We start from the raw sequence: 16728 nt of genomic DNA on the forward strand, positions 1-16728 counted from the left end.
TCCAGGTTCCCGGCGGGCCAGCAGTTGGTGACTAAGTTAGTGACAGCTCCCATGGCATGTGGAACGGTTATGGTGCCGACCTCTATGTTCATGGGACAACCGGTCATCGCTTATAACCCCTTCGGAGGGCAGCAGGTAACACACACACACACACACACACACACACACACACACATATACATGTATACACACACTGTCACCCCCCTAACCCTACCTCTCTTCTATCAGGGTGGTCAGACTCTGACCCTCCAGGCAGCCCAGCCCCAACAGAACCAGCCTGACAGCCAGACACAGACGGCTGTAGTGGCACAGAGTAACCAACAGGGGGCGCAGCAGTTCGTACAGGTAACCTCTAGTTTCAACAGCATCAGTTCTAACAGGTAACCTCTAGTTTCAACAGGTAACCTCTAGTTTCAACAGCAGCAGTTCTAACAGGTAACCTCTAGTTCTAACAGGTAACCTCTAGTTCTAACAGGTAACCTCTAGTTCTAACAGGTAACCTCTAGTTTCAACAGGTAACCTCTAGTTTCAACAGGTAACCTCTAGTTTCAACAGGTAACCTCTAGTTTCAACAGCATCAGTTCTAACAGGTAACCTCTAGTTTCAACAGCAGCAGTTCTAACAGATAACCTCTAGTTTCAACAGGTAACCTCTAGTTTCAACCGGTAACCTCTAGTTTCAACAGGTAACCTCTAGTTTCAACAGGTAACCTCTAGTTTCAACAGGTAACCTCTAGTTTCAACAGGTAACCTCTAGTTTCAACAGGTAACCTCTAGTTTCAACCGGTAACCTCTAGTTTCAACAGGTAACCTCTAGTTTCAACAGGTAACCTCTAGTTTCAACAGGTAACCTCTAGTTTCAACAGGTAACCTCTAGTTTCAACAGGTAACCTCTAGTTTCAACAGGTAACCTCTAGTTTCAACAGGTAACCTCTAGTTTCAACAGGTAACCTCTAGTTTCAACAGGTAACCTCTAGTTTCAACAGGTAACCTCTAGTTTCAACAGGTAACCTCTAGTTTCAACAGGTTATCTCTAGTTCTAACAGGTAACCTCTAGTTTCAACAGGTAACCTCTAGTTTCAACAGGTAACCTCTAGTTTCAACAGGTAACCTCTAGTTTCAACAGGTTATCTCTAGTTTCAACAGGTAACCTCTAGTTTCAACAGGTAACCTCTAGTTTCAACAGGTAACCTCTAGTTTCAACAGGTAACCTCTAGTTTCAACAGGTAACCTCTAGTTTCAACAGGTAACCTCTAGTTTCAACCGGTAACCTCTAGTTTCAACAGGTAACCTCTAGTTTCAACAGGTAACCTCTAGTTTCAACAGGTAACCTCTAGTTTCAACAGGTAACCTCTAGTTTCAACAGGTAACCTCTAGTTCTAACAGGTAACCTCTAGTTCTAACAGGTAACCTCTAGTTTCAACAGGTAACCTCTAGTTTCAACAGGTAACCTCTAGTTTCAACAGGTAACCTCTAGTTTCAACAGGTAACCTCTAGTTTCAACAGGTAACCTCTAGTTTCAACAGGTAACCTCTAGTTTCAACAGCCATAGACAGGCAGTGCACAGAGGGATGGAGTGTGTATAGCGATGGATTAGGCCTGAGTCCAAAATGGCACCCTCTTCCCTATGGGCCTGGTCAACAGTAGTCTCCCTATGTAGAGAATCTGGTGTCATTTCAGACAACCCCGACTGCACAGTAGCAGCAGCAGTTCCTACATGTAACCACCAGAGAGCAGTGTGGGGGCAGAGTTCAATAGGGACAGAGGCAGAATGGATGCTATCTGTCTTACACTGATCCTAGATCTGTGACTACGGGCAATGTCTACCTGGAGTGTATTAGAGTTTTAAGGATTTCACAGTGTTCTAATCATAATGTTATAGAGTCACTTCTATAGTTCTAACCATAGAATTAGAATACCGGTCTAATCACTTCTCTTACTTCCCGTAACCAGGGCACCCGTCTTCTCCACGGCAACCAGCAGCTGATCCTCCAGGCAGCGTTCCCCATGCAACAACAGCAACAGGCCTTCGCCCAGGTAACACAACAACAACAGTCTCACAACCAGAGGCATCGGCTACAGCTGAAACCACAGCCACAGAAACAACCCAAAGGCCCGCCTTCGCACCGGACTGACAGCTCCAGCAGCCAAGCACAGTAGGCCTGGGCGACCCAGGCGTCCAATCAGACGCTATGACCTGAAGGCTGAACCAATCAGAGGTGTGGAGGGGTGTCCTGGATTGTGTTGTGTGTTTTTCTAATGGAACTACAGTGTTGGAGTCACCCAACCCCCCCTCCTACCGCCCCTACCAATATAGCTGCTGTGTTGCCCCCCTCTATCTTCCGCCATAACAAACTGAATTATGGGTAACGGTGAGGGTGGCCAGCCCTTCCTCCTAGAAAGCTACTAACTGTGCAGGGTTTGTCTCCGGCTCTGCTCTAACACACCTATTCAGTTGCTCATCAGGACCTTGATGTTCAGCTAGACTGAATCAGGTGTGTTGGTTAGCGCAGGGCCGGAACAAAAGCCTGCAGTCAGTAGATCTTCAGGAGGAGGTTTGGCCCCACCTGGATTACACCTTCCTGAGGAACTCCTCATCACCATGGTGACAATAGTACGGACCGGAACCATCGGAACCCTGTATCCCATAGCAACCAGGAGGAGCGTTGTTGTTTGTGCGTTGGAGGAGAGAAAAACTCGGTGTCCGTGGAAACCCAGTAGAACTCTGCATTGCCACGGTAACAAGAGACTCTAAAAGGAACGTTGTGGTGATGGACTGACTCTATGGGTCTGTACAGTACAGACGTGTGTAACATAACCAAGAAAACATGTAAATACCCATTATAGCTACAAGGGAAAATAACGGAAATGAGTATTTTATATGATTGCATGGGTTAAATAACTGTACGTTTTTATTAGTAACTTTTGACAAAATGACTTAAGACTTTATTCAGTGTTTTCCTGGTCCGTTCCTGGTCAGTTCCTGGTCAGATATGAGGTGACAGACGTTCAGCTAGTATGAAGAGCGCCTCTCTCTTCCACCTAAAGGTCTTCGGCCCTGTTCCAACACTTTAGAAAATGTTTCCGTCGTTCCTCCCTTCCTGCGGTTATCAAAGTCATTCCGTTAAGGGTGTGTTTTATTTGTGTTGGAACGTGGCCCCCCGGAGAGAGAAACGTTTTTAAAAAGATGTTGTGTCACCGTTGGTTTAATGGACGGGCTTGGGTTCTAGTGGAATGCTGGAAAATGTCGTTTTTAGACTCAACATTTTTAAACGTTTTATCAGAACAACAAGCCCGTCTGATCCAATCAAATCATGACGACCAAACAGACAGACAGGTAAATACAGTTTAAACCAGACCAGGAGTGGGCGATATTACTTAGCCTGGTCCCAGATCACTTTGGTCTTGTGTTGGCTCAGTTTGTAGAGCAAGGCACTTGCAACCCCTAAGGTTGTGGGTTTGACTCCAGCTAGGGCCGTCCATACGTACGTACGGATGACTGACTCGTAGCTGCTTTGGAAGAAAAAACTGATCTGCTGAATTTTCTATATGAATGGTGCTCCTTTACCAACTTGACAACACAACACACAGATCTGGGATCATCTGTAACGGGTTTAGTTATTCCAAGTGCCAATAGTCACACCACACAGGGTCAGTTGATATATATATATATATTTTAACAAAGAGGTATATATATTTCCAGAAGTATATGACCCTTCTATCAAGAGTTCTGCATGTATATAGAATGGATTATTTTTTAATGAAGACAGAGTCGTATTATACATAACAGACAGTATATATTTAACCTGCGCGTGATATTATAACACTTAATGAGGTCTAACACAGTAAATTACAGACCTACAGACAGTAAATCTACCCCATGATATTATAACACTTAATGAGGTCTAACACAGTAAATTACAGACCTACAGACAGTATATATTATAGCACTTAATGAGGTCTAACACAGTAATTTACAGACCTACAGACAGTAAATCTACCCCATGATATTATAGCACTTAATGAGGTCTAACACAGTAAATTACAGACCTACAGACAGTATATCTCCCCCATGATATTATAGCACTTAATGAGGTCTAACACAGTAATTTACAGACCTACAGACCTACATCTCCCCCATGATATTATAGCACTTAATGAGGTCTAACACAGTAATTTACAGACCTACAGACAGTATATCTCCCCCATGATATTATAGCACTTAATGAGGTCTAACACAGTAATTTACAGACCTACATCTCCCCCATGATATTATAACACTTAATGAGGTCTAACACAGTAAATTACAGACCTAGCTGTGTTGAATCTGAATGTGTGTGTGTGTGTGTGAGAGTATGCGAGTGTGTGTTCTTGTCCATGTGTTTACCTCTAGACATTGTGTGTGTGTGTGTGTTTACATTATGTGTGTGTTTACATTGTGTGGGTTTCCCCCTGTGTCTTATACTAACTTCCTTATTCAAGGATCCACAATTTGCTGAATGGTCTCCCCTCAGGAATAAAACCTCTGTGTCCCAAATGGGACCCTACTCTCCTATTGGCTCTGGTCTAAAGTAGTGCACTATATAGGGAATAGGGTGACATAGGGCTCTGGTCTAAAGTAGTGCACTACATTAGGACTAGGGTGCCATTGGAGAATCGGCCAATGACTCAACAGACATGCATCTATCTGCTCCAGTATACACAGGCCTCACATGGGGCCCAATCATAACCTGACATCTGCACATGCTCAGTCTCTCCAGGGCAGACAGAACACGTCACATGTCAGTCAGGAGGAGATGGGAAATTACCGATAATAACAAACCATTCTTCTGGTGCGTTGCTTCTCTGGTTATTAGGGACGAATCAACAAATCAACTCATGAAAAAAAAGAATTACGTCACGGAAATGTAAAGAGTTAGCAATGGTCTTGTCAGGCAATTGATATTTGACCCAGGTCTGGTCAGTTGATATTTGACCCAGGTCTGGTCAGTAGTCAGTCTGTTGATATTTGACCCAGGTCTGGTCAGTTGATATTTGACCCAGGTCTGGTCAGTAGTCAGTCTGTTGATATTTGACCCAGGTCTGGTCAGTTGATATTTGACCCAGGTCTGGTCAGTAGTCAGTCTGTTGATATTTGACCCAGGTCTGGTCAGTTGATATTTGACCCAGGTCTGGTCAGTTGATATTTGACCCAGGTCTGGTCAGTAGTCAGTCTGTTGATATTTGACCCAGGTCTGGTCAGTTGATATTTGACCCAGGTCTGGTCAGTAGTCAGTCTGTTGATATTTGACCCAGGTCTGGTCAGTTGATATTTGACCCAGGTCTGGTCAGTAGTCAGTCTGTTGATATTTGACCCAGGTCTGGTCAGTTGATATTTGACCCAGGTCTGGTCAGTTGATATTTGACCCAGGTCTGGTCAGTAGTCAGTCTGTTGATATTTGACCCAGGTCTGGTCAGTTGATATTTGACCCAGGTCTGGTCAGTAGTCAGTCTGTTGATATTTGACCCAGGTCTGGTCAGTTGATATTTGACCCAGGTCTGGTCAGTTGATATTTGACCCAGGTCTGGTCAGTTGATATTTGACCCAGGTCTGGTCAGTTGTCAGTCAGTTGATATTTGACCCAGGTCTGGTCAGTTGTCAGTCAGTTGATATTTGACCCAGGTCTGGTCAGTTGTCAGTCAGTTGATATTTGACCCAGGTCTGGTCAGTTGTCAGTCAGTTGTTATTTGACCCAGGTCTGGTCAGTTGTCAGTCAGTTGATATTTGACCCAGGTCTGGTCAGTTGTCAGTCAGTTGATATTTGACCCAGGTCTGGTCAGTTGTCAGTCAGTTGATATTTGACCCAGGTCTGGTCAGTTGTCAGTCAGTTGATATTTGGCCCAGGTCTGGTCAGTTGATATTTGACCCAGGTCTGGTCAGTAGTCAGTTGATATTTGGCCCAGGTCTGGTCAGTCGTCAGTTGATATTTGGCCCAGGTCTGGTCAGTCGTTCGGTCGGTAGTAATGTAACAGTGAAGCCAGATCTAACAGTAAAAGCCTTGGACAGGAGGAATGTGTTGTTTGGAAAAAGGACTTCCCAGATTGTCTGTGATTCTGTTTTTGTCTTGCAGAGCAGAGTGGAGAGGGAGAAAGTGTGCGCATGCATTTGGTCATTTCTCCTCTTCGTTTTGTTCTACTTCCTGTATCACACGGGAACAGCCAATCAGTTCATGCGTTGCAGTAACGATGACGACCAGTGAATATTCTAGAATCTTCCTGTGTGTTTGTGCCGGTGATGATGAGAGAGAGATGCAGCCCAACGTGAATACATGTTAGTGTGAGACTGAGCGTTGTCACAACAACCTCCACTGTGTTCCTGTGGATTACACACCAAGGTATTAATGCTTAGACTGACGGGGGGCTTCATGGGGAATCCATTACCTATGAAGCTATAACAAAGTGTGTGTCTCACACTCGCACACACACACTTTGACACCACAACCCTTTTGACACACATCCCTCAGCAAATTCAAGTCCTTCTAGTTGTTGTGTTTTGTGAGTTTTTTATTGCTGAAAAAATTCACCTGTTAAACTGTTATTGTAGTGTTGTTTCCACACCAGTGATATACACCCAGCCCAGAGAATGTACCGGAAAGACTTAACGTAGGTACCCTGTTTGACTGTGTCCCAAATTACACCCTATTCCCTATATGTTGCACTTGTCCAGAGCTGGTCTAAAGTAGTGCACTATATAGGGAATAGGGTGGGACGTAGCCATTCTGCTGTAGAAGAGAAACAGGCTGTGTAATGAAATTGTTCAATCATGTTCCATTTATAGCGGCAGGTAGCCTAGTGGTTAGAGCGTTGGACTAGTAACCGAAAGGTTGCAAGTTCGAATCCCCCGAGCTGACAAGGTAAAAATCTGTTGTTCTGCCCCTGAACAAGGCAGTTAATCCTCTGTTCCTAGGCCATCATTGAAAATAAGAATTTGTTCTTAACTGACTTGCCTAGTTAAATAAAGGTAAAAAATATATATATATATGAGAATCAAGTTCTGAAATTCTATGTTCTGATTCTATGCTTCCGTTGTTCTGATGTACCAAGCAGTTCTGTTTGGAATGTTCTGAATGTTGGACCTGAACGGTGTTTCTTCACCTGCATCGTGGACATGCTGGATTTGTTTTGCTTTGAAAACAGACACCAGAAACGTGACGACAGGAAATGGGACGTTATGTATTATTCATGTGAATACCATTGATAGACTGAAGCCCAACTGTTATTTCACCATACCGTGGTGGTTTCTAAAACTAACTGTTATTTCACCCTATCACACTAGTTTTAATGTACACTTACCAGGTAACCCCAACTAGTTTACTGTACACTTACCAGGTAATTTCAACTAGTTTTAATGTACACTTACCAGGTAACCCCAACTAGTTTACTGTACACTTACCAGGTGACGTCCAGCAGTGTGAATGGCGTGCATCTCCTCTTCCTGTCACCAGCTGTGTTCTCCCTCTCTCCCAAAGCAACATGGAAACATAGTGTTTCCTGTATTCTAAACCCTCCTCCTCCCTTTCTCCCTCGGTCAATATGAAAATAAAACCCCATTTTACAAATGTATTTATTGTTGGTTGTGTGTTTTTGTTGTCATTTTGTTCAAGGCTTCCTTTACAGGAGCAGTGACGGCCTCCACTGGAACACACACAGACTGGAACACTGTCTGTACCTGACCTGGCTGTATGTCCTGAGGAGACCCAGGTGAACACACACAGACTGGAACACTGTCTGTACCTGACCTGGCTGTATGTCCTGAGGAGACCCAGGTGAACACACACAGACTGGAACACTGTCTGTACCTGACCTGACTGTATGTCCTGAGGAGACCCAGGTGTACACACACACACACACACCCCATAACACACACACACCATACCACAACACACACACACACCAATACACAACACACCATACCACAACACAAACACACACACACCAATACACAACACACACACACCATATCACAACACACACACACCAAACCATACCACACACATACCACAACACACACACACACCATACCACAACACACACACACACCAATACACAACACACACACACACACCATACCACAACACACACACCAAACCATACCACAACACACACACACCTGACACACACCATGCCATAACACACACACCTGACACACACCATGCCATAACACACACACCATGCCAAAACACACACACCTGACACACACCATGCCATAACACACACACCATGCCATAACACACACACCTGACATACACCATGCCATAACACACACACCATGCCATAACACACACCATAGTTCCAGTACTTTCTTTATTACAAGTCAACCAACTGTATCAAAACATCCTCAGCCTCCAAACCATTCAAGGTCCCGTTACAGAAGAAGCACGTTTTTACATGGCATCATTCATCACATAAAATTCTCTGCATAAAAGTGTTTGTAAAAACCAACGCACACACATACTATTAACATAAAACAAACCCTAAAAGCACATAAAGCTAAAGTTAATGTATTTACACATGAAGAGTTGGTTTCCAGACAGATCCTCTCCTGGTTCTGTTTCCCAGACAGATCCTCTCCTGGTTCTATGTTAAACAGACAGATCCTCTCCTGGTTCTATGTTTCCCAGACAGAGCCTACTCCTGGTTCTATGTTTCCCAGACAGAGCCTACTCCTGGTTCTATGTTTCCCAGACAGAGCCTACTCCTGGTTCTATGTTTCCCAGACAGAGCCTACTCCTGGTTCTATGTTTCCCAGACAGAGCCTACTCCTGGTTCTATGTTTCCCAGACAGAGCCTACTCCTGGTTCTATGTTTCCCAGACAGAGCCTCTCCTGGTTCTATGTTTCCCAGACAGAGCCTACTCCTGGTTCTATGTTTCCCAGACAGAGCCTACTCCTGGTTCTATGTTTCCCAGACAGAGCCTACTCCTGGTTCTATGTTTCCCAGACAGAGCCTCTCCTGGTTCTATGTTTCCCAGACAGATCCTATCCTGGTTCTATGTTTCCCAGACAGATCCTATCCTGGTTCTATGTTTCCCAGACAGAGCCTCTCCTGGTTCTATGTTTCCCAGACAGAGCCTATCCTGGTTCTATGTTTCCCAGACAGATCCTATCCTGGTTCTATGTTTCCCAGACAGAGCCTCTCCTGGTTCTATGTTTCCCAGACAGATCCTATCCTGGTTCTATGTTTCCCAGACAGATCCTATCCTGGTTCTATGTTTCCCAGACAGAGCCTCTCCTGGTTCTATGTATTCACTACAAAAAATCTGACTTCATCATGAGGGGCCGCAGTGGCTCACTGGTCTGTGTTCCCACGTTCATAAAATAAAACATCATGGAGTTAACCTCTTGCAATTCCACACAGTTTGCCGTAGGGTGGAGAGAAATATTTGCAGTTTTTAAAAAAATATAATATCTGAGTGAGAGTGACAAACAAAATTAATGGGGACCCCCGGTCGGTAATGAGACCATAATTACTACAAGTTTAGATCGCTGGCTAGACTCATTTACCAATCGTATTTTTTATGTTTGTTGCAGACATGGGCTAATTGAGTGACTGTCAGTGACTGAGACAACAAGACTAACACTGCTGATGCACAAACACATTGCACCTTATGTATTCTACCATTTGAACTCTCAACAGTAAGTTGAGACACCGACTGAGTTCCCCCAATTGGAAATGATCCGCGACCCTATCAGAGGGCTGTAAAGTTGGGCCTACCAGAGGGCTGTATAGTTGGGCCTACCAGAGGGCTGTATAGTTGGGCCTACCAGAGGGCTGTATAGTTGGGCCTACCAGAGGGCTGTATAGTTGGGCCTACCAGAGGGCTGTATAGTTGGGCCTACCAGAGGGCTGTATAGTTGGGCCTACCAGAGGGCTGTATAGTTGGATCTACCAGAGGGCTGTATAGTTGGGCCTACCAGAGGGCTGTATAGTTGGGCCTACCAGAGGGCTGTATAGTTGGGCCTACCAGAGGGCTGTATAGTTGGGCCTATCAGAGGGCTGTATAGTTGGGCCTATCAGAGGGCTGTATAGTTGGGCCTATCAGAGGGCTGTATAGTTGGGCCTATCAGAGGGCTGTATAGTTGGGCCTATCAGAGGGCTGTATAGTTGGGCCTATCAGAGGGCTGTATAGTTGGGCCTATCAGAGGGCTGTATAGTTGGGCCTACCGGAGGGCTGTATAGTTGGGCCTACCGGAGGGCTGTATAGTTGGGCCTACCGGAGGGCTGTATAGTTGGGCCTACCGGAGGGCTGTATAGTTGGGCCTACCGGAGGGCTGTATAGTTGGGCCTACCGGAGGGCTGTATAGTTGGGCCTACCGGAGGGCTGTATAGTTGGGCCTACCGGAGGGCTGTATAGTTGGGCCTACCGGAGGGCTGTATAGTTGGGCCTACCAGAGGGCTGTATAGTTGGGCCTACCAGAGGGCTGTATAGTTGGGCCTACCAGAGGGCTGTATAGTTGGGCCTACCAGAGGGCTGTATAGTTGGGCCTACCAGAGGGCTGTATAGTTGGGCCTACCAGAGGGCTGTATAGTTCTCTACCAAAGAGAACATCTACTCTTACAACCTGTCTCTAGTCTAGACACCAGAGAACATCTACTCTATGGCTTCTCCAATATAATAGATGGTCCTTTACCAAGGTAAGATACAGACAGTTGTCAGTAGGCCTCATAGAGATGGACAGAGATCTCATCTTTGTATCTGTGATGGCATAGCATGCCATCTATTCATCTAGAGATCTCTATCTATCTCTATGGTAGGCCTACATAATGGCTTTTAAAACTTCTTAAGGATCTCACCCTTTTTAAAAATGTTCTCCTAAGATTACATACCCAAATCTAACTGCCTGTAGCTCAGGACCTGAAGCAAGGATATGCATATTCCTGATACCATTTGAAAGGAAACACTTTGAAGTTTGTGGAAATGTGAAACTAATGTAGGAGAATATAACACGTTAGATCTGGTAAAAGATAATACAAAGAAAAAAACATGCTTTTTTTTTTTTTAAATAAGTTTTTTTTCATAATCTTTGAAATGCAAGAGAAAGGCCACAATGTATTATTCCAGTTTAGGTGCAAATTAGATTTTGGCCACTAGATGGCAGCAGTGTATGTGCATTTTTTTTTGACTGATCCAATGAATCATTGCATTTCAGTTCAAAATGTTTTATCAAGTCTGCCCAAATGTACCTAATTGGTTTATTGATACATTTCATAACTGTGCAACTCTCCTCAAACAATAGCATGGTATTATTTCACTGTAATAGCTACTGTAAATTGGACAGTGCAGTTAGATTAACAGGAATTGAAGCTTTCTGCCCATATCAGATATGTCTATGTCCTGGGAAATGTTCTGATGATGATAGTGTATACTGTATATGAACAGCTGTGTTAGTAGATATACATGCTGTATAGATGTGTCAGTCAGACTACAGCGTATTGGTTCTTTAAACTAACAGCTGTGTTAGTAGATATACATGCTGTATATCTACTACATGCTGGGTTTAGGCCTGGGCATCCAATCAGGGTTTAGGCCTGGGCATCCAATCAGGGTTTAGGCCTGGGCATCCAATCAGGGTTTAGGCCTGGACATCCAATCAGGGTTTAGGCCTGGACATCCAATCAGGGTTTAGGCCTGGGCATCCAATCAGGGTTTAGGCCTGGGCATCCAATCAGGGTTTAGGCCTGGGCATCCAATCAGGGTTTAGGCCTGGGCATCCAATCAGGGTTTAGGCCTGGACATCCAATCAGGGTTTAGGCCTGGGCATCCAATCAGGGTTTAGGCCTGGGCATCCAATCAGGGTTTAGGCCTGGACATCCAATCAGGGTTTAGGCCTGGGGCATAGCACTATTACAGCAAACACTTCAGTTGTTAACGATCGTTGTTAATGCTTTAGACACTGAAATGTGCTGCTTTGTTTGTAGACTTTGATCATGTTGATCATGCTATTTAATAAGTTGTCCTCGGTAAGGCCTGAGCTCTGACGCCTGTTATTGGTTTCTTAGTGACAGAATTCAGGCCATTGTGATTAATGGGGATTTTTATATATTTTTGGACATAAAGGTGTTCCACCAGGGTCGATACTAGGACCTGTTCTATTCACTATTTATATAAAAGATATTGGTCAATCTGTTTACATTTCTTCTATGTGATACCATTATATACAATTCCCCCGACTGCTGCCATGGCTGTGACAAAGCTACAGGACGAGTTTGCAGTTGTTCAGGAAGCCCTTACCGATTTTAAATGCATGCTTAGCACAGACAAAATGAAATACTTGTTGTTTTCAAGTTCTCGCAAGATTGTCTCAGATGGACGAGGCCTTGTATACAAATACTCTTTTGGATTTACAATGATTTATCAGTTTTTTTTATTTTTTATAAACGTACGACTGAGCTTGTTAAGAAACTATGATTTAAAGTGGGCTCTTTTTGACGTAAACAGATGTTTTCTCTCTGGTCTAGCAGGAAGCAGATTGTGTCGTCAACCTTTCACCCTGTTGTTGATTATGGTGATACTATTTATCAAAGTGCAGCTCCCTCTACTCTTAAACCCCCGGGGTGTCGTTTTTATAAACAGGAGAGTTTTATTACTCGTCACTGTATTCTGAACCGAAACGTTGGCCGGACCTCTTTTTAAAGTCACGTACATCACATCTATGACTTTCTTTTTGACTTACCGAGCGTCGCCGTTAAGATTTAAAATGACAAGTTATCAAACCCGTTCACTTTGGAGACTCTCTTTGGTGTCGAGAGACTTTTAGGTAAATCAGCCTTTAATTTGGCTTTCAACTTACATATGGAAGGATCTATAATACACTTTAAAATTGGAGGAATTGGTGCCTCTAGGGCATTTCAGACAGTTGTTAGACCTTTTCACTGAAGAATATGATTTTTATGATTGTGATTTGTCTATTTGTGTATTTCTTTGTGTAATAATGTGTATTTTATTGTGTATATGAATGTGTAGGTTAATGTGTTTATTGTGTATTGTGGTGTTATACAGGGTTCATCTGGAAAAGAGACCTTGGTCTCAGCACTGACTCCCTGTCAACGTAAAGGTTAAATAACATTTCAAAACAAATGATGGAGACACAGGAAATACATCATCGGGGGAGACAACACACAATGGAGTCTCAGGTTGGTTACTGACCGTAGCACTAACGTCTATGGACGACAAGCTACATGCTACATGCTACATGCTCCCGAGTGGCGCAGCGGTCTTAAGGCACTGCATCTCAGTGCTAGAGGCATCACTACAGACCCTGGTTCAATCCCGGGCTGTATCACAACCGGCCGTGATCGGGAGTCCCATATGGCGGCGCACAATTGGCCCAGCGTCAACCGGGGTAGGCCGTCATTGTAAATAAGAATTTGTTCTTAACTGACTTGCCCTAGTTAAATAAAGGTTACATACTACATGAAATACATCACAGACCGATCAATACAGGGAAATGGAGTCCAATACACTGAGATACAGAGTGGGTGAGGGGATTGTGTGTGTGTGTGTGTGTGTGTGTGTGTGTGTGTGTATGTGTGTATAGTCCAGAAAGACATTGGCGGTGCTGAGTAGGTAGGTGTGTGTGTGTGTGTATAGTCCAGAAAGACATTGGCGGTGCTGAGTAGGTGTGTGTGTGTGTGTGTGTGTGTGTATAGTCCAGAAAGACATTGGCGGTGCTGAGTAGGTGTGTGTGTGTGTGTGTGTGTGTGTATAGTCCAGAAAGACATTGGCGGTGCTGAGTAGGTAGGTGTGTGTGTGTGTGTGTGTATAGTCCAGAAAGACATTGGCGGTGCTGAGTAGGTGTGTGTGTGTGTGTGTGTGTGTGTGTATAGTCCAGAAAGACATTGGCGGTGCTGAGTAGGTCGGTGTGTGTGTGTGTGTGTCCATTATTCAGACAGTGTCGTAGTCCAGAAACACATCAGCAGTATTCAGCAGTAGTGGTTGTGTCGGGGCCGTAGTGCTGCTCACTGAGCTCAGTCTGTGAGACGCTGCCCTCTGCTGGTCTGGAGGAACAACTCCATAGCTCAGGTTCAGGTACACCTGCACACACACACATCAACACACAACAAACAACACACACACACACACCAGCACAACACAAACACACACAGACAAACATCAACACAGAACTTAGGCATGTTACATTAACCATTACAGAAATATTCCAAAATATACAATTGAGGATTTGAACATTTATATTAATACGTAAATGTAGATCGATAAATCCATATAAAGCTAAACAAATATATATATTTAAAAACTATTCATGTATTTATGAACCTACATTCTTGTTTTTTTCTGGCAGTAGTTGGTAAAATAATTATACCATAAGTTATTGATTCCATTTCAATTCAATACAACTTTAATTGACATATATTGATAATTCAAGCTGCATTTCAACAAACACTGCTGAACCGTTCCAGCACGTACATTCTTGGTGTGTTCTGACAGCATTAGTTCAGTCCTCTCGACTAGTTTCCTAAAGGAAGGTCTCTTCAGAGGGTCCTCACTCCAGCAAGACAACATCATGTCATAACTACACAGAGAGAGAGGAGATACAGGGGTCACAAAACAAGCACAAATATACATTTACATGTGAGTCATTTAGCAGACTCTCTTATCCAGAGAGACTTACAGTAGTGAGTCATTTAGTAGACTCTCTTATCCAGAGAGACTTACAGTAGGGAGTCATTTAGCAGACTCTCTTATCCAGAGAGACTTACAGTAGTGAGTCATTTAGTAGACTCTCTTATCCAGAGAGACTTACAGTAGGGAGTCATTTAGCAGACTCTCTTATCCAGAGAGACTTAGTAGTGAGTCATTTAGCAGACTCTCTTATCCAGAGAGACTTACAGTAGGGAGTCATTTAGCAGACTCTCTAATCCAGAGAGACTTACAGTAGGGAGTCATTTAGCAGACGCTCTTATCCAGAGAGACTGACAGTAGGGAGTCATTTAGCAGACTCTCTTATCCAGAGAGACTTACAGTAGTGAGTCATTTAGCAGACTCTCTTATCCAGAGAGACTTACAGTAGGGAGTCATTTAGCAGACTCTCTTATCCAGAGAGACTTACAGTAGTGAGTCATTTAGCAGACTCTCTTATCCAGAGAGACTTACAGTAGTGAGTCATTTAGCAGACTCTCTTATCCAGAGAGACTTACAGTAGTGAGTCATTTAGCAGACTCTCTTATCCAGAGAGACTTACAGTAGTGAGTCATTTAGCAGACTCTCTTATCCAGAGAGACTTACAGTAGTGAGTCATTTAGCAGACTCTCTTATCCAGAGAGACTTACAGTAGTGAGTCATTTAGCAGACTCTCTTATCCAGAGAGACTTACAGTAGTGAGTCATTTAGCAGACTCTCTTATCCAGAGAGACTTACAGTAGTGAGTCATTTAACAGACTCTTATCCAGAGAGACTGACAGTAGGGAGTCATTTAGTAGACTCTCTTATCCAGAGAGACTTACAGTAGAGAGTCATTTAACAGACTCTTATCCAGAGAGACTTACAGTAGGGAGTCATTTAGTAGACTCTCTTATCCAGAGAGACTTACAGTAGAGAGTCATTTAACAGACTCTTATCCAGAGAGACTTACAGTAGGGAGTCATTTAGCAGACTCTCTTATCCAGAGAGACTTACAGTAGAGAGTCATTTAACAGACTCTTATCCAGAGAGACTTACAGTAGAGAATCATTTAACAGACTCTTATCCAGAGAGACTTACAGTTAGTGTATTCATCTTAAGATCGCTAGGTGGGACAACCACATACTGTGTCTCAGTCATAGTAAGTATATTTTCCTAAATCACACACACTCCTTACATTTCTCTGGGAGCCACCTCAGGTCTGTTCATTCTGTGTCCTTCCTGGATCATCCTGTAGAACGCTGAGCCCACCTGCATACCAGGGTACGGACTGCTGCCTACACACACACACACACACACACACACACACACACACACACACACACACACACACACAGTTAGTATATTCCCCAAACATGTGTGTGCCTGCATGCCTTTGTGTGTGTGAGTATATATACTGTATCCAAGGTTACTATAGTTACCATGTGACCAGACATCACTGTCCAAGGTGACTATAGTTACCATGTGACCAGACATCACTCTCCTAGGTGACTATAGATACCATGTGACCAGACATCACTCTCCTAGGTGACTATAGATACCATGTGACCAGACATCACTCTCCTAGGTGACTATAGATACCATGTGACCAGACATCACTCTCCTAGGTGACTAGTTACCATGTGACCAGACATCACTCTCCAAGGTGACTAGATACCATGTGACCAGACATCACTCTCCAAGGTGACTAGTTACCATGTGACCAGACATCACTCTCCAAGGTGACTAGTTACCATGTGACCAGACATCACTCTCCAAGGTGACTAGTTACCATGTGACCAGACATCACTCTCCAAGGTGACTATAGTTACCATGTGACCAGACCTCACTCTCCAAGGTGACTATAGATACCATGTGACCAGACATCACTCTCCAAGGTGACTCTAGTTACGTACTGTACATTACCTAAAGAGAATATTTCCCAGAGCAGGATACCGTATGACCAGACATCACTCTCCAAGGTGTAAACACCGTCAAAGATACTCTCTGGAGACATCCACTTCACTGGGAGACGGGCCTGGAACACACAGGAAACGCATCATCAGGGGGAGA

At 43.9% G+C, this 16728-nt stretch overlaps 2 protein-coding genes across 9 annotated transcripts in view; one reads left to right on the plus strand and one right to left on the minus strand.

Moving 5' to 3' along the window:
• clockb (clock circadian regulator b) overlaps positions 1–7601 on the plus strand; it is a 47608-nt gene extending 40007 nt beyond the window's left edge. For 5 of the 6 annotated variants that reach the window (XM_071408289.1, XM_071408292.1, XM_071408293.1 and 2 more), the window contains 3 exons: positions 6–135; positions 229–345; positions 1953–7601. In XM_071408289.1, coding sequence (XP_071264390.1) covers positions 6–135; positions 229–345; positions 1953–2159 — 454 coding nt within the window. In that variant the 3' untranslated portion in view covers positions 2160–7601. The remainder of the gene's footprint in view (positions 1–5; positions 136–228; positions 346–1952) is intronic. The other variant, XR_011675785.1, reaches the window with a different exon arrangement.
• A 727-nt stretch (positions 7602–8328) lies between these two features.
• The window catches only part of kitb (KIT proto-oncogene, receptor tyrosine kinase b), a 69388-nt gene continuing 60988 nt past the window's right edge, over positions 8329–16728 (minus strand). For 2 of the 3 annotated variants that reach the window (XM_071408288.1, XM_071408287.1), the window contains 4 exons: positions 16582–16693; positions 15854–15953; positions 14464–14569; positions 8329–14073 (listed from right to left, as the gene is read on the minus strand). In XM_071408288.1, coding sequence (XP_071264389.1) covers positions 13924–14073; positions 14464–14569; positions 15854–15953; positions 16582–16693 — 468 coding nt within the window. In that variant the 3' untranslated portion in view covers positions 8329–13923. The remainder of the gene's footprint in view (positions 14074–14463; positions 14570–15853; positions 15954–16581; positions 16694–16728) is intronic. The other variant, XR_011675784.1, reaches the window with a different exon arrangement.

The sequence above is a fragment of the Salvelinus alpinus genome, chromosome 6, assembly GCF_045679555.1.
Source record: "Salvelinus alpinus chromosome 6, SLU_Salpinus.1, whole genome shotgun sequence".
Taxonomy (NCBI): Eukaryota; Metazoa; Chordata; class Actinopteri; order Salmoniformes; family Salmonidae; genus Salvelinus; species Salvelinus alpinus.